This window comes from Chrysochloris asiatica, unplaced genomic scaffold (assembly GCF_000296735.1).
Source record: "Chrysochloris asiatica unplaced genomic scaffold, ChrAsi1.0 scaffold00092, whole genome shotgun sequence".
In the NCBI taxonomy this organism is placed as follows: Eukaryota; Metazoa; Chordata; class Mammalia; order Afrosoricida; family Chrysochloridae; genus Chrysochloris; species Chrysochloris asiatica.
In genome coordinates this window covers 565,326-585,847 of record NW_006408610.1, presented here as the reverse complement: position 1 = coordinate 585,847, position 20,522 = coordinate 565,326, and the positions used below count along the sequence as shown (strand labels likewise).

Here is a 20,522-nt window from a genome sequence, read left to right as displayed (position 1 = left end):
CACAGACATACAGTCTCCACAGACACAGTCTCCACAGACACACACAGACATACAGTCTCCACAGACACGCACAGACATACAGTCTCCACAGACACGCACAGACATACAGTCTCCACAGACACACAGTCTCCACAGACACACACAGACATATAGTCTCCACAGACACACAGTCTCCACAGACACACACAGACATATAGTCTCTACAGACACACACAGACATACAGTCTCCACACACACACAGTCTCCACAGCCATTTGGCTCCTGCACTAACACCCAGTGGCCCTGAGCTCCCATCAGCCTCTCCTCTCTCACCTCCCACACTAGAGATACACATGGTCTTGGTCTTATCAAAGAGCCCTGGTGGCACTGTGAGTTAGGCACTCAGCTGCTAGCCATATTGTTGGTGGTTCAAACCTATCACCTGCTCCTGAGAGAAAGAGGAGGGTGTCTGCTTCCACAAAGATTTACAGCCTTGGAAACCTTGTAAAGGGCGACTATGGGTTGGAATTCACTCGGTGGCACTGGGTGTGGGTTTTGGTTGGTTTTATCAGCTGACTGCTGCAAGACTGAAGGGTCGTCCATAGTTCCCTGATTCCAACATCCTGTGTATCTGCATCTCTGCACACAGGAGGAGCAGGGGAGCATAGCTCTCAGCCCAGCCAGACCTCAGGACCACTGCGGGACACGGGTTAAGTTCAGTGCCCAAGCCTGTGACTAGTCCTCTTTGTCCTCTGCATCCTCAGCCTGGAGAGTCAGGATCACAAGCCCACGGTCCCATCTGCTCGCTGCACTTCCTGCTCACCCTGGGCTTCACTTTTACCTCCGACTTGCTCTCTATTAGCCCACACAAACCCCTTACTTCCTTTTCCTCAACTATGCCATGCTCAGTCTTGTCTTCACAAATGTCACCCCACCCTTGACTTGTTCACCTGCAGGGGTCTCCTGGTCTGGCCAAGCCTCTCCATTTGGGTAGGCAGTGCTTCTTGGTGCATCTGTGGTGGTTCCTCCCTGGGCTAGGTCCTGTCCCAGAGCCCAGCTCCCTGTACGCAGCTCCCTCTTTGCAGCTTCACGAGCCGGCCCAGGACCGGACATCAGCATAGGTTTAGGGAAGCAGAGCTCAGTTTGCCCACTACAGAAGCTTCCCCAGAGAGAGGACTCTCAGGCCCAAGCCTTTACCTACCTCTGAGAAGAACACAGACAGGATGACCAGACTGATCCAGTGAATGACACCAGCAAACTGGAATGCACTGGAAACTGCAACAAGTACAAGAATGAAGGCTGAGTTTAGGAGCGAGGCATTAGGTGTCTCTGTCGATGATGTTTGGCAGCAGGGAGGCAGGTCTCAGGGAGCCTAGATCTACTTAAGTCAGGTCAGAGACCACCAAAGACAGCTTTAAGTGGGGATTGTGATGAGGTGGTGGGAGGCCTGTGAGCCGTCCAGGCTGCTCTGCTTTTCCTCCATCCCCAGGGGGCTGCCACCTCCTGCCCCACAGGCCACCTCTTTGGGGTCCTACTCAACACATCAGCCTTAGTGGGTTTCGGCAGTAGCCACACCCGAGGGGCTTGAGAAGGCATCTGTGTGTTCAAAGAAAGGGGGGCAGCTCCAGCCAAGTTGAGATGATCTTGCAGGTACCCACTCCCACTGATCACCCCCAAAATGCTGAGCACTACCAGGGACTCCAGGAAAGCTTGCTTTGTGCCTCTCAGAGTGGCAGGGATAGCGGGTACCAGCCAGGGCGTTTTGGAGAGAAGCTGGAGCAAAGACTGGAGGAGGATATGAGGGGTATGTGTGAGGGGGGCATTATCAGCTTCCTGATGGGGGCAGGGCAAGGAGGCTGGTGTTCTGGGAAACATCCAAGCTGCTCCCTTGCCCTCCAGATGTCCATGTGTGGGTGGGGAGAGCCAGCAGTCCCCAAGAATACCCACTCAATCCTCAGAGTGAAGGCACTGTCTCTTACTGACCCATGGTAAAGTCCAGGAACCCATGACCTGCCTCTAAAACCCTAGCATGGTGCAGCTCATCAGTTGGAGAGTTAGAAATCAGGGCACTGGGCTCAGGACAAGAGTTAGATGAGCTTTGGTGGAGAGAAAGTGGGAGGGGATCTTGCTAGAGTCGACTCAAACCCATGGGAACCCCATGTGTGTGTCAGGGTAGCAGTGAGCACCATAGAGGTTTCAGTGGCTGGTTTTTTGGAAGTAGATTGCCAAACCTTTCTTCCAAGGTGCCTCTAAGCAGACTTGAAGCTCCGAACTTTCCTTTATTGGCTGAGCATGTGAAACATTTGCAAACCCCAGGGGTTCCCTAGAGGATGGATCTAACAGAGATGCTCATGGGCATCCAAGGGGAGCAGGGCTGAGCAGGGATGATGCTGAGGACACACATGCCTTATTGGGTACCCATTAGGCCTGTTTAACAGGCTCCTCAAAGTCCCCTGGAGGCCAAAGGAAAGTGCCCAGCACCTCTAGGGGCAAGGGCTGGCTCCAAAGAGACAAACCCACAGCCTCCCTCAATGCTCTGGGATCTGTGAGCACTGAAGGGAGGTGAAAGTCAGGTCCTGGAACATATGAGAAAGGGGAAGAAGTCTGCAACACTAGGTTCCAGGTGGGAGACTTTAGAATGTGCTGGCTTTGGGCCAAGATGACCCCTAGAAGCTGAGCCTCAGAAATGCCCGTGGACTCCTGCCTGGCCAAGCCACATGAATACCAGTGGGAACTGGAGGCCAAAGGCTGCGTGACTCTGCAAAGACCTCCAGATGATTCTGAAAACATAAAATCTCTCCCCATTATTTCTCAAATGAATTCCTGGACCTTTTTTTACGGTTTGCTTTAGAAGAGCAATAAATCTTTGATTGTACGTTTTATGGAATTTAAGATGCCTTTTATGAGCTGCTATTGGATCTCCCACCCAAATCAATCTCTTGGATACTTAATTTTAAGCAAAATTCCAGTGTCTGCTGGGTTTTCAGTTCTACTCAATGCCTTGTCACAACCTGAGTAGTCGAGGGCCCCGAGTGTAATCCACCACAGGGGAAGAAAAGCTCCGTTATGGTTACATCTCATAAAAAGTAGACAGTATGGATGAGCGGGAGGGAAAGTATACAATATGGTTTAATTGAAGACAGGTTGAGTGTTAAACCAGTGCTGGTCACATTATGCTGGAAGATACTTTCATTGGAAACAAGGGGCTACCAGCTGCATAAAACCCAATGAGGCTAATCAGACAAAGGTAATTCTGTGATCACTGTTACCTCTCTCAGAAAGCAGAAAAGGCTCCTGGGATTTAGTACAGAGGCGCTAGTAAAGGAATTGAGGACATTTGAGAAAATAACAACAACTCCAATACAATTGTGTGGGTTTTGGGGTGGTTGAATCAATAAACCTAGATTTTGCCATTGGCAAGAAAGGAAATCTTTCTGGGGCCAGTTAGTGCATCTTTTACTATTGGCACTAGGATGCCTCTACCTTCTGCATCAGGGAAATAGGGAACCAGGACCTCTACCGTGAGACCACTCACTCATCCAAAGCTAATACTCAAGACTCTAGGACCTTCTCCCCTTTGTGCACCAGACAGGGGTCTACAAGGGTGAAAAGAGGAAATGGGATCTCTGCTTTGACAGCCGCATCGTCTTGGGACATCCAGGAGAGAGAGGCACCCATAAATGAGAAACGAGGGTGAACTATTAAACAATCTGTTGGTGTGAAGTCCCAACTACAACACCTCCTCTTTTCAGCAAGTCACCCAACTTCTCTGAGTCTAAATGTACTTGTCTATAAAATGAGACCAAGCCAGTCTTGTCCATTTCATAGGTTGTCATGAGGCTCAAAGGTACTTTCAAAAGGATCGTGGTATATTTAAATAAAGTCACTAACTTCTAGCTAGATAAAAATACAAGGAATCACTATCATCCCTGTGGCCGCTGCCCTTCTTAGTTACCAAAAGGTGAAAACAAAAACTCAAACCCACTGTAAGGTGACATGCCTTCACAAATGGGGACTCTTGAAACTCAAGAAAATTTCAACCCGGAAAATTCCAAATGGAACAATAAAAAACACAGACAGGGGTCCCCAACATTTTTTAATTCATCAGTTTCTGATCATGGAATGCTAGGAAGGGGGACTCCACATTGGGTGGAGAGGGTCAGGGTGACAAGAGGGAGAAAATGCCAGTGCATTTCTTCCTCAGTTGTATTCCCATGTGCCCTGGGGCCAGAGGCATTGAGTTGGAGCTAAGACTTTACAATCCCCCATAGATCACACAGTCTGTTGGTTGGGGACCCCTGATGGATGCAGATGCACAGTGAATATCGACATCATAGATATTTGCATAGGTATCTCTCTTGCTACTCACACTGGAGAAGCTTTATATCTATTAGAAGTTCCAGAGTCAGAAGAATCACCACCAATATTACACAGGCTACCAGGAAACTGTTGAGACTTGCACTGAGCAAAAATACCTGCCACACGGCTGCTCTCTTCCCACAGCACGGCTTCAGCCAGTTAGACCTGTGGGGACAAAAGTGAGGAGAGGAAGGGCTGAGAGTGGAAAGAGCTGATAACAGAGGAGGTAGAGATCCTGTTCTCAATCCAGTAGCACTCCTTCCAGGTTCTACACAGCTCTGCACTTCAGGATGAAACCCAATCTTATTTAAGAGGCTGCTCAGTTTAATGATAAAGAGCAAATGCATCTCATTTGCTGTTTTGGGGAAATCCTGATCAAAACAGGGAAAAGACAGAACAGAATTTCAAATTCTAATGGAATCCAGACTTTCTGGATCTGTGGAAACTGGATGATCCTCTGAAATTACTGCATTGAGATGTTCTTTAAACCTTAAGCCAAAGATATCCCCTTAGGTCTTCTTAAAACCAGACAATAGTTTAGCTTAACTAGTAAAGAATGCTTGCATTGAACCTTGTGCTCCTTTAAATCTACCTATGTGGGATCAAATTGACAACAGCAACTTAAAAATGGGAGAAGAAACTTATAGAACAGCAAGTTTGTGTTAATGGCGGAGGAACAACTTGGAAAAGGAGGGTAAGAATGATTGCTCAACTCCAAGAATGTAATCAATGTCACTGAATTGCGCATATAGAAATTATTGAATTGATGAATGTTCTGCTGTGAAGATTCTCAATAACAACAAAAAGAAAAGAAATCATTTTTAAAGAGAGAGAGAGGGAGAGGTAGCCTTGGGTTTGCATTATTACTGTGGCAACTCACAGCATCTCTGTGTGCTTCGGTCTCATCCTTAACTTGTATAAGAAAACCCGTTATCTCTAGACTTGTTTTAAGGACCAAAGGAGGTCCCAAATCTTAGTAGAGAACCTAGTTATGTGGTCAGTATACTGCATGAAAATTAGCTGTTATCGCTGTATGGTAATATAATGGTAATAAATAATATTATACATGTCTTATGTATAACATTAGATGTTGTTGTTGTTTAAGTGCCTTCAAGTTGGTTCCGACTCATAGCCACCATGTTTTCGAGAGCGGCTGGTGGGTTTGAACTTCCAACCTTGTAGTTAACAGTCTAGTGCTTATCCTACAGCACCACAAATGGGCTCACAATGTTATATGTTGTTGTTATTGTTAAGTGCCATCAAGTCGGTTCCAATTTGTATCAACCCTGTGTAGGGTTTCTGAGGAACGGCTGGTGAGTTTGAACTGCCAACCTTGTGGTTCAAACTGACCTTTAAGTCCAGTGCTTATCCTACAGTGCCACACCAGGACTCCATAATGCTATATGTTGTTGTTGTTGTTAAGTGCCGTTGAGTCGGGTCCGACCCATAGCGACCCTGTACAGGGTTTCCGAGGGTGTAAATCTTTAAGGGAGTAGAAAGCCTCATCTTTCTCCCGCGGAGCAGCTGGTAGTTTCGAACCGCTGACCTTAAGGTTCGCAGCCCGATTCGTAACCACTACGCTACCAGAGCTCCTAATGCTATATAGTAATGTGTTATTATATTACTATATAATTATATTACTACATAATAATCTATTTCTGTATATAATCTCAGAATCTAACACAGTCTCTGGCATTTAGTAGAGCCTTAACCTGCTTTTGATAAATGCTCAACTAATTAATAAATAATGAATAACAATGAACTTTCCTTTTTTTTTTTTTTTAAGCTATAAGATGAAAGGGTTGAATTAGATTCTTTTCTCAAAGCCACACTGGTTTCATTGACTGTTAATAGTCGCTATTTGATACAACGTTTCCACTGATATGGAAGTTTTATAAAATATTTGTCAAAGTTAAATGGATACTTTTCTCCTTAGGACATTTGAGTGTTTTTGGTAAGTATTTCTCTAACTTGTTGAATCACAGGCAAGTACCCTTTTACCAAGAGCCTATGGTGAAACTGGTGTCCCACAGCCCACCTTTCAGGAAATCCTTGACAAGAAGACCTTGAACAGACCAGACTTATTGGTCTGAGAGAGACTGGTGGAACCCCCAAAAATGAGGCCTTAGACATTCTTCAAACCAGTAACTGTGCCCATTCTCGGGGATCCCCTTTCAGCCAAACAATGGGCAGACCTATACAGTGAACAGCAACACCCACAGGACATACTTCTTCAGAACAATGGGCCATACAAGACCAAAAGGGCAGCATTTGACTAAAAAAGAAAGTACAGAAGGCAGGAAAGAAGGATGAATGGTAACGGGGAATCCAGGGAGGAAAAGGGAAGAGTGCTGTTACAGTGAAGGAATTACAAGTGATGTCATGAAACAAAATATGTATACATTGCTGGAAGTGAATTTGCTCTGGAAACCCTCACTCAAGCCACAACAAAATGTTCAAAGGACAGATGATCCTAAGCATTCACAGCAGAGATGCGCAGGTTTGGAAATGGGGAGGAGACATGGAATCTCAGAGTTGGATGTGTATTTGACCTACTCCCCTCAGGAACACAAACCCAACCATTGAGTCCATTCTGATATATGGCCACCCAATAGGACAGAGCAGAACTAACTGCTCTTTAGGGTTTCTGAGACTGTAATCTTTACAGCTTTCTCCCAAGGAATGACTGGTGGGTTTGTACCACCTCCCTTTTGTACCTCGTCACTCTAGACCTCAGTCTCCCTGTGATGGCTAATTTTAAATGTCAACTTGGCCAGGCTATGGTGTCTAGTTGTTGGGTCAGACACAAGTGTAGCTGTTACTGTGATGTTATTTGTTGAAGGACTAACATCCCCATCCAGTAGATTCTAAGTAGGGGAGATTGCCCTTGGTAACGTGGGTGGGTCTCATCCAAGTAGCAAAAGACCCTAAAAGCAAAAATGGGGGTATCACAGGAAAAAAAAAAAAAGAATTCAGCCTCAAGAAGACTATAAAATAGGAACCCTGTTTGAGTTTCCATCTCATCCTACACATTTTGCACTTGCCAGCTGCTACCATTGAATGAATATCACTCTACCTATATATGTTGTTGTTGTGAAATGCCATCGAGTAAATTCCAACTCATAGGAATCCTCTGCAGGGTTTCCGAGCTGGTGGGTTTGAACTGCCAACCTTTTGGTTTGCAGGCAAGTGTTTATCCTACAGCACCACACCAGGAGTCCATCTATACATGAGGGTAAGTCAAAAAGTATTCCTGAAAAATCACAGAAACCTCTATTGAAGGAAAATATATCAAAATGTGAAGCTATTGTTTCTTGACATACTGTCCAGCGAGAAAGCCCTGGTGGCACAGTGGGTTAAGTGTTGGGCCACTCAGCGGTTCAAACCCATGAGCCACTCCACTGGAGATAAATGTGGCAGTCTGTTTCCAGAAAGATTTACAACCTTGGAGACCTACACAACAGCTGTCCTCTGGCCTATAGAGTTGTCATGAGCTGTGATTGACTCGTTCTCAGTAGCTAGAGGTTTATACACTTCTGAAGAGGGTGTTTCCAACCCGGTTACCCTTCCCCAAAGAATTCTGTCTTCTTTGATTTTACATCATGTGAAAATGGCAGTTTGGGCATCCCTGAAGGACTCAAATCGTGTTCCTATGAAATGTTCTTTGAGTTTGGAGAACAAAAAGAAATCTGAAGGGACAAGATCAGGGGTGAAGGGTGGGTGGGGTAAGGTTTCCCAATGAGAGTCTCCTAGGAAAGCCCTTGTTACCCTAGAAAAATGAGCAGGTGCATTATGATGGGGGGTGGGGGGACCTTCCTGTGGTGCAACTTTCCTGGCCTTTCTGTCACTAATACAGCCTGCAATTTTCTTTAAAATTTCGTCTTAATTAGCCACTGATCTTCCTGTGTTCCTTGAGGAAATCTGTCAAGATTACCCCTTGGGACTCCTCAAAAACAGTCACCCTAACGTTCTGCACTGCCTTGAATTTAGCTGGTCCAGCACATCACCTTGGAAACCTGTTTTGATCGGACCTTTTTTTGAAGGCACCCTAACGAGACTAAGACAGGTGTATTCCTGAGAGAACTTGTCTGCAGCCATCCACTGATCCCAGAGACATGTTTAGACAGTTTTGTTTGGGATAAACCCATGCATGTATGCAGTGGGACCCTAGCAGCACTATTTTTTTTTTTTACTTAACTCTCATTTGTCTACATATCCACATATGGATATATGTCTATATCCTATCGGTTCTGTTTCCATTTGTAAAATGAGATCATGCTCTTTAGCTCATAGAATTATTGGGAACTAAAGAAAAGAATATAGTTGCCCTATAAAGCACGATATAGCTGAAATCTATTAATAATGATGATGATGATGATATAATACTTTATGGCCAAAATGCTTGGCCATCGTCCCTGTCCTTCCTCACCCAGAGGGGAGCCCACCTGCTGACCATCTGCTGAAGATTGTGTGTCACTGAGCTGGGAGGAGAGCTCTGTTTTGAAGTTAAAACCCCCAAGTGCTTCCTTCTTTCTGAAGAAATACAGTGAATACTTGTGGTGGTTTCTTCAAGGTGGATTTTTCTTCCTCATAATCCACCCAGATAAAGTTTGAAGGCGTTTCCACCTTTTGGCAGGTAGGACAAAGTGCATCACTCTTCCAGAAACCTGGCATGAAGTTGGACTTATTTAAAAGTCTTTCTGGATCTTTTCTAATGCCCAGGGAACGAGGTCCCCAATCTTGGACTCTGTGAGGGTTCTGTCCCTACCCTTGGGAGGCTGGTCTCAGGGAAAGTGCAGAGGATTCTCCAGGAATGGGGTAGGAGAGTCTCAAGAGGCGATGGAGGAAGAGGAAGCGAGCACTTTGAACAGGGCTGAGGATTGGTGTGAGCATCCATGTGGCTCACAGTGAAAGGCGCTGAGTGGGGTGGGGTGCAGGCTAGAGGAAAGGGCTCTCAAAGGGGTAGGGGGAGGTTAGTGGAGGGCGATTGTTAAGGCCATTGATGAATGCCTTAATCATGCATTACAAATAGATTTCCAAGTCCATTCCAGAACTACTGTTTTGTTGGTTCACACGGACCCTACACACAGGCAAAAAGGCTACATACAGGGTAAACCCCAGACTGAAACTCAGTAATGATGTCAGATGAAATACAGAATGCCAGTCCCATTGGCTGGCCACAGAAGCTTTCAGCTGCCTATTGCTTTTTTTTTTTTTTGCCTGTTTAAGACTAATTACATAATTTAATTTACAAATTAACTCCAATTAAATTAAGCCATTCATCAAATTTTAATTAAAATGAAGTTTGCACATCCATTTATATAGTAAAGATATTCTTAAGTGTCATTGGCTATTATTACTCCGCTGACCTCCCATCTCCTGATTCATCCCTCGTGTCTCATCTACCCCCTCCCTTCTTCTTTTCCCACAATGTGATATTCGCTCCTGCCTCCCCTTCCGCCTTGGCCCCATTTTTAATCTCTCACACCTCTAACCCTGAGTTCTCGCCTAGCCTCCCAGCTGCCTCAGCACATCCTCTGGGAGTTTGGTTCTCCCTTCCTTGCCCTTCAGTCTGCTTACGAACACCTCCCCCTCTGGCTTTGAGCATGGCCTTTTCAAGGTCCCCAAGGAGACCAGACACTAGTTCCACATCCTACCTAAAACTCAGTCGGATTGTCTGTAGCTCCTAAAACTGATGCCATTTGATTGTCATTTGAAATTTAAGCCATGCACCTTCCTGCAGTTATAAATAAAAAGGGCAGCTGCATGTCTCTTTGCCTGGGGTGGTATCCCTAGCTATGGGGAGCAGGAAGTCTCTGATCTACGTGCTCAATGGAGGAGGGGGGAACCCGAGCATATGTTCACCCCCACATTTTGTGCATCAGGCGAGAGTGGAGAGTGCCCCTAAGGAAATGTTCGGGATTCCACCCCAAGAAAAAAGTTTCAGGGGAGAAGGGAACGGAATCAGTCATGTGTTTCTTCACATCCTTGTATCTATTTCTATGTATTCAGTTCCTTATAAACAGACAATTCCACAGGACAAAAAAGCCACTTTATGCAGCTGTTTAATAGGTAAAAATGGTGATTGTTTTGTTTTGTCAGAAAAATCCTAGTCAGCCCAGGCGCTGGTTATTGGGAAGCTAGCTGCAGGTGCAAAGAGGGTTGTCTTGAGTCATGACAAGGTAAAGAAATGCTAGGAGGTGTCTGGAGTCAGAAGTCAGCAAACAGAGTGTCCCTAGGCCTCAGGGAAGGCCGAGATGGACAACAGGATTCAGGGCAAGGTCTGGAAGTCAAATGAGTGCAGAGCTGAGAAGCCTGGCTGTAATTCTGGCCTCACTTAAATCATCATCCTCAAAAGTATCTTCTGTGAAAGTACCATTCATGGGGGCTGCCGAACTTGGTGGCCGCAAAGGGAGTTAGGGCAATGGTGAGAATAAAGGCGGTTCATGAGTTATTTCTTGGGCCTTAGCCAAAGAAATGCTCTAATGTACTTGCTTGACCAGACCCGAGCTAGCTGAAAGGTTGCAAGGAAGAGGCAATCCATGCAACAATGCTATTTTCAAAAGTCTTAGCTTGGATTAGAGGAGCTGGGTTTCTCACTGTCAGAGAAGGGAGTCACAAATATGAAAGGAAGAATGGTAGAACAAACCTGGTGGTAAAATGCAATTGGAGCTATCAGTATAAATATATGGCTACAAATATAAATTTGGAGAGACAGAGAAAAATAGGTAGAGCCTAGAAGCACTGACACCCTGGTATTAATGAGCACACCCGCTATCCAGATCTTGGTTTCTAAATACCATTCTCTGCTAAGAGCAATCAGTACTCCTTGGAGAAATGGCCGATTCTGAAGCTGGTGCTGGGCACATGTAGGATGAGCCTATGACAGCTGTCTATGCCGGTAAGCAGGGAAGTGCTCAGTGAATGCTAAAGGCATGTCGAAAATGCAAAAGTTTGAAGGAGGTATCACTGACCAAACTGGAGGCAATTTGAGTATCAAAATAAATGATGTTGTGGTTGTTGTTGTTAAGTGCCATCGAGTCAGTTCCGACACATAATGACCCTGTATAGGGTTGCTGAGGCACGGCTGGATAAAATAAGAATTCATGAAACCATACTTTAAATAGTCAGAGAAGAGAAAACTCTTTACAACAGATTGTTGTGGTGGTTAAGTGCCATTGAGTTGTTCAGACTCATAGTGACCCTACATAGGATTTCCAAGGCTACAAAACTTTGTGGGAGCAGAAGGCCTTCTCTTTTCTCCTGAAGAGCATCTGGTGAGCTCAAACCGCTGACCTTGTGGTTTGCAGTCCAGTGCTTCTTTTACAGAGCCCCTGTGCTCCCTTTACAAGGAGCTCTGGTAGCGTAGTGGTTACAAATCAGGCTGTGAACCTCAAGGTCAGCAGTTCAAAACTACCAGCTGCTCTGAGGGAGAAAGATGAGGCTTTCTGCTCCCGTACAGCCTCAGAAACCCTGTCAGCCTTGGAAACCCTGTTCAGGGTCGCTATGGGTCAGAACCGACTCGACAGCACTTAACAACAACATGCTCCCTTTACAGTACAATAAATGGAGAAGAAGGATGAAATTGAAAAAACGAATCAGTTATTCCTCAGTATATGCAAACAGTAGTGGAGGAAAGTCGCATAAAGGGATAGTCACACAGTTGCAAAGACTCTGCATGGGATAGTATTAATCACAAAGGAGAATATAGTAACTGGGCCTCACCATGAACATGACATTTGAGAAAGAGTTGGAAGCAGTGAGGGAGTGTGCCTGCAGATAGGGGTTGTTCCTACTTAAAGTCTATTCAGCCCTGGAAGGACCTGGAACACAACGTACCTCCAAGAAGCTAGGCTGTGAGGACAGGGATCCAGCTTCAGTGGTGGAGTAGTTAACCAAACGCCCCCAAGGGTGATGCTGCAGGCCAAAACAGTTGACAAAGAACCCCAAGGCAGCTGCAAAAAAGTTCACAGGTCCCTCCATTCCTACAGTCTGTAGCATAAATAAGCCAGGTTTGTGATATGTGCTGAGTCCCTGGGTTGTACAAATGGTTAATGCACTAAGTGCCACTCAAGTCTATCTAGAGGCACTCAGAAGAAAGGACTGGTGATCTACTTCCAAAAAAAAGCAGTCACCAAACACTCTACAGAGCACAACTCTACTCTAATGCACGTGCGGTCACCATGAGTTGGAGTCAACTGGATGGCAGTTGGTTAGTGGGATGTGTGCCAACCAGGTTCCATGGCTCCTGGGGCCTCAGTTTAGGAGTCAGTTCCTGCAGGGCCCCTTAGCATCACCCATGGAAAAGGCACTCCTCCCCCATGGGCCCCAGGGCAATGATGAGCAAGATGGGCTTAACTGAAGCCAAGGAGAGAAGACCATCTGTCAAGGACAGATGGTATCTAGGACATACAGTGACTGGTGACTCTCTTGAGCAGGAAGGCATGGGGGAAGGGAGGGGAGGTGGCCTTCGGTATCTATGCCAGACGTCTCATTCTTGAACCACCAAGAGGGCTCTTAAAAATCCAGATACCCAAGCCACACCATAGTCATTTTAAAAATCACCCCAGGTGATTCCAAGGTACAGCCAAGATTGAGGCCCACTCCCCTAGGTCATTGCTACTGAGGGGAACCTCGCTGTTGTTGATAAGTGTTACCAAGTCAGTTCCGACCCATAGTGATCCTGTTATAGAGTTTCCGAGGAACGGCTGGTGAGCTTGAACTATCAACCTGGCAGTTCAAACTGACTTTGCAGTCCAGTGTATTAACTCACAGCGTCACACCAGGGCTCTAGTTTATTGAAGGGTCTCCCCATGACTCATGAGATAAACGTCCTAATAATTATGAACTATATACCTTTTTAAGGAATTGTGGTAGCGTAGTGGTTACGAATTGGGCTGCGAACTGCAAGGTCAACAGTTCGAAACTACCAGCTGTTCTGCGGGAGAAAGATGAGGCTTTCTGCTCCCGTGAAGATTTATAGCCTCGGAAACCTTGTACAGGGTCGCTATGAGTCGGAATCGACTCCATGGCACATAACCAACCAACCAATATACCTTTTTTGTTTTGTTTTGAGCTGGGGATCAGCAGCACCAACATCATCTGGAAACGTATTAGAAACATACTTGTACCCTCTTAGCCCTTCCCTGGACCTACAGACTGTTCCAAGCAGATCCCCAGGTGGTTTGGGTGAACACCGCTGCTTTGAGTGGTCTAGCAAGAGGTGGATCTCCCAGAAGGTGGACAGGGCATGATGGAAGGAGTTCGGGAGCAGGCATGGCAAGCAGGTGCCAAATCCCTAGGAGTACTGGGATGGGAGTGAGGGAAACGGTGGAGCAGGCAGGCTATCTGGGGGAGGAGGCACAGACTCCCAGAGGAGAAGGGTGCAGAGACAGAGTGTATGAGGACTATTGGGTTGGGGCAGTCCAGAGGGCTTCCTTCCTTAGCCACAGACCTGAAGCTGAAGCCCTAATCTGAGGCAACTATGGGGCTGTGCTCAGAGCTCCTTCTAGAAAGGCAGATAGAAGGCAGAGCTTCACCACTGCTGCGGGACTTCGGATACCAGCGCTTCAGAACAGCTGCCTAGAGGACAGGGGCCTGGAGAAGGAGGTTTTCTCATTGACCGGGTTTGGGGATCCCAGGCAGTTAATAAAGTTTCCTCTGAAGTGCAAACAATTCAAGACATTCCTAGAAGAGTGTGTTTTAGCAGCAAAATAGAATGTGTCCAGTTTCAAAAGATCCCTGAGGGGTTAGATAATGACTCAAGGGGCTTAACGGGCTAAAAGGGAAATCAGCATTGATTCTTTAATTAGAGAAGTACTTTCCTTCTCTTTTCAGCATCCAGCCCATCAAGATCCGGCGCTGGTTCTTAGAATCACCACCAGAGGGCAGGCGCCCACCAATTGTATATCCTGGCGCAGGAACAGCGAGGGGGACCACTCCAGGGCGGGAGGGGGCAGGGGGCGGCTACGGTTGCCAAAATCTGTAAATACCAACAACCAGATGGCATTTTCTGGCAGGTGGGCGAGTGTTCTACCGGAAGGGCCCACCAACCACTCGCGAATCCTCAGAGAAATCCTGAGGCAGGAGGGGAGCCGCCTGCTTCTGCTTCAAAACTCTTATTCTTAAGTGTGTAAGATAAAAGTTTGAAATTTGCGTAAAATATTCAAGTGAAGTTTGGCAAATTTCCGATGGATCTATCATAAGAGGCCACGGGTGGCCTGGAAGGAGGTGGTTCCGGGTTACTGCTCCATCTGGCAGCGTGCCCAAGTCTGGCAGTGATACAGACTCGATTTGAAAGGTGAAGCAAAGTCGTGTGGAGAACCAGGGCGACAGGGGCCGTGTTTGCTCCTGTGGGGACTTCAGGGTTGTTAGAAAGATTAAAAATATTTAAAATCCACCTGCAAAGCCCACTGCAGAGTGCCCAGTATGTATCCCATGGTGACCGTTAGGTATGTCGCATTAGGTAAGGGTGTTTCAACATTCATTTTCCATTCCACACAATTATTACAAGCCACTGTTGACTCAGGGTGACTTCATCTGTATCACTCTGTAAGACTATGCTCCATAGAGTTTTCAGTAGCTGATTTTTTTTGGCAGTAGCTTGCCAGGTCGTTCTTCTGAGGCACTTCTGGGTAGATTCAAACCTCCAACCTTTTGGTTCGTTGTTGCTTCAATTTGTATGCTGAGGAGAGAACCTGAGAAGCTGGATTCCATGAGGAGGCATTAGGATTGGAGTGAGACTCATTTGTTGTTAAATGCTGTTGAGGTTGTTCTGACTCAATAGAGACCCTGTATGGGGTTTCCGAGGAGAGGCTGGTGAGGTTGAACCGTCGACTTTGCAGTTCAACCCGACCTTGCAGTCCAGTGCATTATTCTACAATACCACACCAGGACTCCTTAGACTCCTTAGCAACCTGCAATATGCAGATGATTCTACCTTGCTTGCTGGAAGCAAAAAGGACTTAAATTATTTACTGATGAAGATCAAAGGCTACAGCCTTCAGTATAGATTGCAACTGAATGCAAACAAAACTGGACCATTTTAATGACGACAAAATTTTTTTGTGAAAAAAAGAAAACTGGATCAATAAATTGTTGTTAGGTGCTACTGAGTCAGTACCAACTCATAGTGACCTAATGTACAACAGAACAAAACACTGCCCAGTTCTGTGCCAACCTCACAATCGTTACTACACTGAGTCCACTGCTGCGGTCATCGCGCCAATCCATTTTGTTGGGGGTCTTTCTCTTTTTCACGGACCCTCCTCTGTGCTGGAAGTATAGCCAGAATGCTTCTTAGAAGGCAGGATGGCGAGACTTCAGACATGTTATCAGGAGGGGTCAGTCCCAGGCATCATGGTTGGTAGAGACTTGGTGAAAATGAGGAAGACTGCCAAGAGGATAAACTGGCATGGTAGTGGTAACAGTGGGTTGAAACGGAACAATTGTGAGGATGCTACAGGGCCAGGCAATGCTTAGTTCTGTTGGGCGTAGGGTCGTTATGAGTTGGAACCGACTCAAAGACATTCAACAAGCACCACCACCCAGGGATTCCACACAGTTATTACTAACCCAAATGCTAGGCACTGTATTGGGTGCTGGACATGAGTCCTCACCCTCGTGCAATGAGCTCCTAGTCCTAGACAACTCTGAAAAGCAAAACAGAGGGAAAAAGCAGACCTCAAATGAGAGAGATGAGCTCACACACGTAGGACTTCTCCAAAGAGACACACAACCATCAGTCCAACTCCACCACACCACCAAAATACAGAAAGGATTGCCATAGAGCCCCTTCCGACTCATCGTGGGTCTACGTGTTGTGTTTCACAGTAGAACTGTGTTCCACAGGGTTTCCATGGCCGTGACCTTTCTGAAGCACATTGCCAGCTTTTCTCCCAAGGCATCTCTGGGTGGTTTTTCCAACTGCCTTTAGTAGTCTAGTGTCTGACTGTTTGTGTTGCCCAAAGACTCATTCCAACACCCAAAGGGGCATTCTTTAATTAAATATCAGAAATGGGTAGCAGGGCTTTCGCCCTCTCCCAAGCTCCCCCTTTGCTCCTGGTACCCCACTCCAAGAAGTCAACCACAGCTGCAGACACCGATCCATAAATCTGAGTACTTCAATGCGCTCCATGTAATAGGAACTCTCAGGGTGGAGGTGAGAGGTGAGTCTCCCAGCCCTTTGGGGAACTAAATAAATTGAATTTTCCATACAGGCAGCTTCAATTCTGTAATCAGAGCTAAAGGTTAACCCCTATCGCCTTGGGGAAGAGGGAGGGAGGAGGGCTGGGAGCAGCTGGGGTCACCAAGTCTGACATTTACTTGTCCCAGAATCTCAGATTTCTTGCATCTGCAAGTTGTCAACTCTGGGGAAAACAGCAGGGTCTGGTGGCAATAGCTCAAGGCTAAGAGGTAGGAGTTCAAACCCCACTTGGGGATCCACAAATCCCCCCCTCCGCGGGGACAGAGCGACTGACAAACACCTTGGGCTGGCTGGTCCTACGTGGGAGAACTCTGGGCATTCCCCCCAGATCTCTGAAAGGCTGCCTCATGGGTAGGATGTGGTCAGGGAGTGAGAAGTTCAATCCTGACTCGGGGTAGAAGTAAAGTTCCATCCAGCCTCGAGTGTCCTCAGTTCTGGGATTTGGTCAGTCTGGGAATCTCCTTTGTGCTGGGCTTGGTGGGCAGCTGCACAGGAACTTTTTAAAGTATTGAAGAGCAGAGATGTCAGCTTGAGGACTAAGGTGCGCCTGACCCAAGCCATAGTATTTTCAATAACCTCATATGGATGCGAAAGCTGGACAGTGAATAAGGAAGACCGTAGAAGAATTGATGCCTTTGAGTTGTGATGTTGGAGGAGAATACTGAAAGTGCCATGGACTGCCAAAAGAACCAATAGATCTGTTTTGTAAGAAGTGCAGCCAGAGTGCTCCTTGGAGGCCAGGATGGCTAAGCTTCGTCTCTCATACTTTGGACATATTGTCAGGAGGGAACAGTCACTGGAGAAGGATGTCATGCTGGGTAAGATGGAGGGTCAGAGAAAAAGAGGAAGACCCCCAACGCGATGGATCAGCCAGGTGGCATCATTGATGGCGTCAAGTGTGGCAGCAGTAGTGAGGTTGGCCCAGGATCGGACATTGTTTCATTCTGCTGTGCATGGGGTCGCTATGAGTCGGTTCTGACTCGATGGCACCTTACAACAACAATAACAACAACAACAGCTCCTTGAGGGGGTCCTGGTGTAGCGCTGTGGGCTAATGCATCAGACTGCAAAGTCGTTTGAACTGCAGTTGGTGGTTCAAGCTCCCCAGCTGCTCCTTGGGAACCTCATACAGGGTCGCTATGGGTCTGAATCGACTCAACACCAAGAGCTCCTTGAGGGGTTGGAAGCTAGGGCTGCCCCGAGGACAGTCTCCTACCTATTGGCTATAATTTTCATGGGCCCTCTCCAGCTCTCTCTGGGTTCTGAGAGTAATCTAATTGGGCAAATTCTGGGTCTGCCATACTCCCTCTTCTTCCGTTTGCCAAAGATGTCTGAGAACCCCCCTCCCCATCCTACCCCTGTTGTTAAGTGCCTTTGAGTCGATTCTGATCATAGCGAGCCCGTATAGGGTTTCTGAGAAGCAGCTGGTGGGTTTGAACTACTGACCTTATGCTTTGTCGTCCAGTGCTGACCCTACAGCGCCACACCAGAAGTCCTACATGACATAAATCCGGCTCACTTTCTCCTGGGGGCTCTGGCCTTGATTTAAAGTCTTCTTTCACACCAGGACTCCTTCTTAGCACCATCCATTCCCCACAGGTGGTCAGAGGCGCTCTGCTGCCACCTAGTGACCGCCAGGGATCATAGATCCTGTAATACAGTAGGTGGGGGACCCATGGTGGAAGGTGAGACGTGTAACAGGTGGATATTTTACTAAGAAATAAGAATTCCTGGTGTGGTGCTATGGGATAAGCACTGGACTACAATTCACAAGGTTAGTTAGTGGTTCAACCCCACCAGCTGCCTATAGAGGCTCATTACGTGCTAATTTAATAGCAATGTATCAGAATTGTTTTCTTAATCAATGAAAGTATCTAAGAGACTCCAGGACTCTGGGAAAAATACTAGTTGGTGGTTACCAAGAAGTTAAATCTTTATTTCCTGTTTGTTTTGTGAGGGGCATTAAGCACTCTGAGCTTACCAAGCATAAAAGGAGGCAGTAGTTGTCAGTCAGCTTGGGGTCCTGGGGCAGCTGGCACAGCAGAGGAAGGAACACTGCTTTATTATAGAAGTAGACTAATGAAGCACCCTTCTCTTTTCCCTTGGAGGAAAAACGAGGCAAGAAACTACAATCATGTGAGGCAGAACGTTTAGATTTTGTCTTTTCAAGGCTAGAATCTGGATGAATCTGCCTTTGAACGCTGAATTCAAGAAGGACCTAAAATTGTACTACGTGAACTCGGTTTGTTCTAGAGGAAAACCCAATTACCTTCTTTCCTGATGACTTTGTGGTGAGACTGTAAACTTAGCAGGGATATTCAAGGATGAGCCAGCCACAGGGCATGCATTTGAATTTTGAGGCATGATAAGCCTGGCCCGAGTCTTGGGGCTCTCCAAGTCCACACAGGTCTGGGGTCCAGTCCTCAAGTCTCCCCAGTGGACATGGTCTATCCCTCTCATTGTTGTCAGCTGCCATAACCTTGGCCCCTGATGCATGGTGACACCGTGCACAATAGAACAAAATTGTGGTCAGCTCCTGCCCCAACCTTACGATCTCTAGGGTTTTCACTGTGATTTTTCGAAGTAGACTGCCAGACCTTTCTTCCTAGTCTGTCTCAGTCTGGCGGTGCTGATGAAGCCTGTTCGGCATTATAACACGAAAGCCTTCACTGGCAGACAGGTGGAATGGTGGCTGTGCATAAGGTACATTGGCCTGGAATCGAACCAGGGTCTCTCACATGGAAGACAGGAAGTCTACCACTGAAACATCACTGTCCTCATCTTCTCTTTGTACCCTTATCTTCACACAAACCCAAACACCCAGTGCCACTAAGTCAATTCCTACTCATGGTGACCCCAGAGAGGGTTTCCCAGACTGTACATCTTGATGGAATTAGCAGACTCAGATTCCTCTTATGGAGCAGCTGCTAGGTTTGAACCCACGGGCCTCCCCATTCACTCATTCATTCAACACTTCTGTTCCTGGATCTGGTGTCTGCCTGGGGGAGCACCTGACCCAGTGCTGGGGACAGACTCTAAACAAACAAGTAGAGCCGTGTTGGTGAGGATTGGCAGAACCCTAACCTGGAGTGGGGCAGGAGGCAGGGGGCAGAAAGCTTTCCAGAGGAGCTGGTTCTTGAGCTAGATGACACCGGTAGAGACAAGAGTATTTGGGCTACGGCTCACTAGCCACTTTCCCTCCCTTCTCTGTGCCCCAAGCCTTTCTTTGCTGCCACAACTAAAATTATTTTTGTCCTTTCTTAACAATGCTGCTATATTGGATGCTTTTTGTCCCCAGCCTGACATCTCAAAAAAAAAAAAATATATATATATATATATATATCCCTGTGCCTTCATGGTTTTCTTCCCCTGACAGTGAAATTCCAGCAAACATGCCATCAGCCTCATCTCCAAGTAATAGCGTCCCTGTCTGCCGGAGACCCAGCCTTCCTCCAAGTTTCTCCTCTTTAGCAGGCTGGCCCTGACCTCTTCTGTTGGAGCTCATAGATGCTGAAAATAGAAATAATTACCTTACCAAATACTGAATGCTATCTTTCATTTCTTACTTTATTTGTATTTCTGACAGTGTCTTCCTTGCTCTCCCATGACTCTCTGTTTCACTAAAAAGGGGAACATTATCCTTGTGTGACCAAAGGGTCTCATCTACAAAGTACTTTGTGTCACCTTCCACAATATACACGCTGGCACTGTTATCTAGCTTACTGGGCTTCAAGTCTCTCTAGGGCAGAGACTCTGGGCTTCTCTAAATCCTTTCTTATGGCCCCTTATCCAACATCACCCATGGCCTCCCCCAAAAAAAACCCAACAACAAAACACCCACAATTTGCCATCAAGTCTGATTCACGGTGACCCCATGTGTGCAGAGGATACCTGTACCCCCTAAGATGTCAAAAGCAGATCACCAGCCTTCTTCTGAAGCAACTCTAGGTGGGTTTGAACTGCCCACCTTTTGTTTATA

General features: G+C 46.6%; 1 protein-coding gene across 1 annotated transcript in view; it reads right to left on the bottom strand.

Annotated features, from left to right (window-relative positions):
- Positions 1–20,522, bottom strand: part of LOC102823983 (chromosome unknown open reading frame, human C15orf27) — a 187,790-nt gene that overhangs the window by 62,566 nt on the left and 104,702 nt on the right. The window contains exons 4-5 of the mRNA XM_006866559.1: positions 4,349–4,503; positions 1,181–1,254 (exon numbers count right to left, since the gene is read on the bottom strand). Of these exons, the coding sequence (XP_006866621.1) occupies positions 1,181–1,254; positions 4,349–4,503 (229 nt within the window). The remainder of the gene's footprint in view (positions 1–1,180; positions 1,255–4,348; positions 4,504–20,522) is intronic.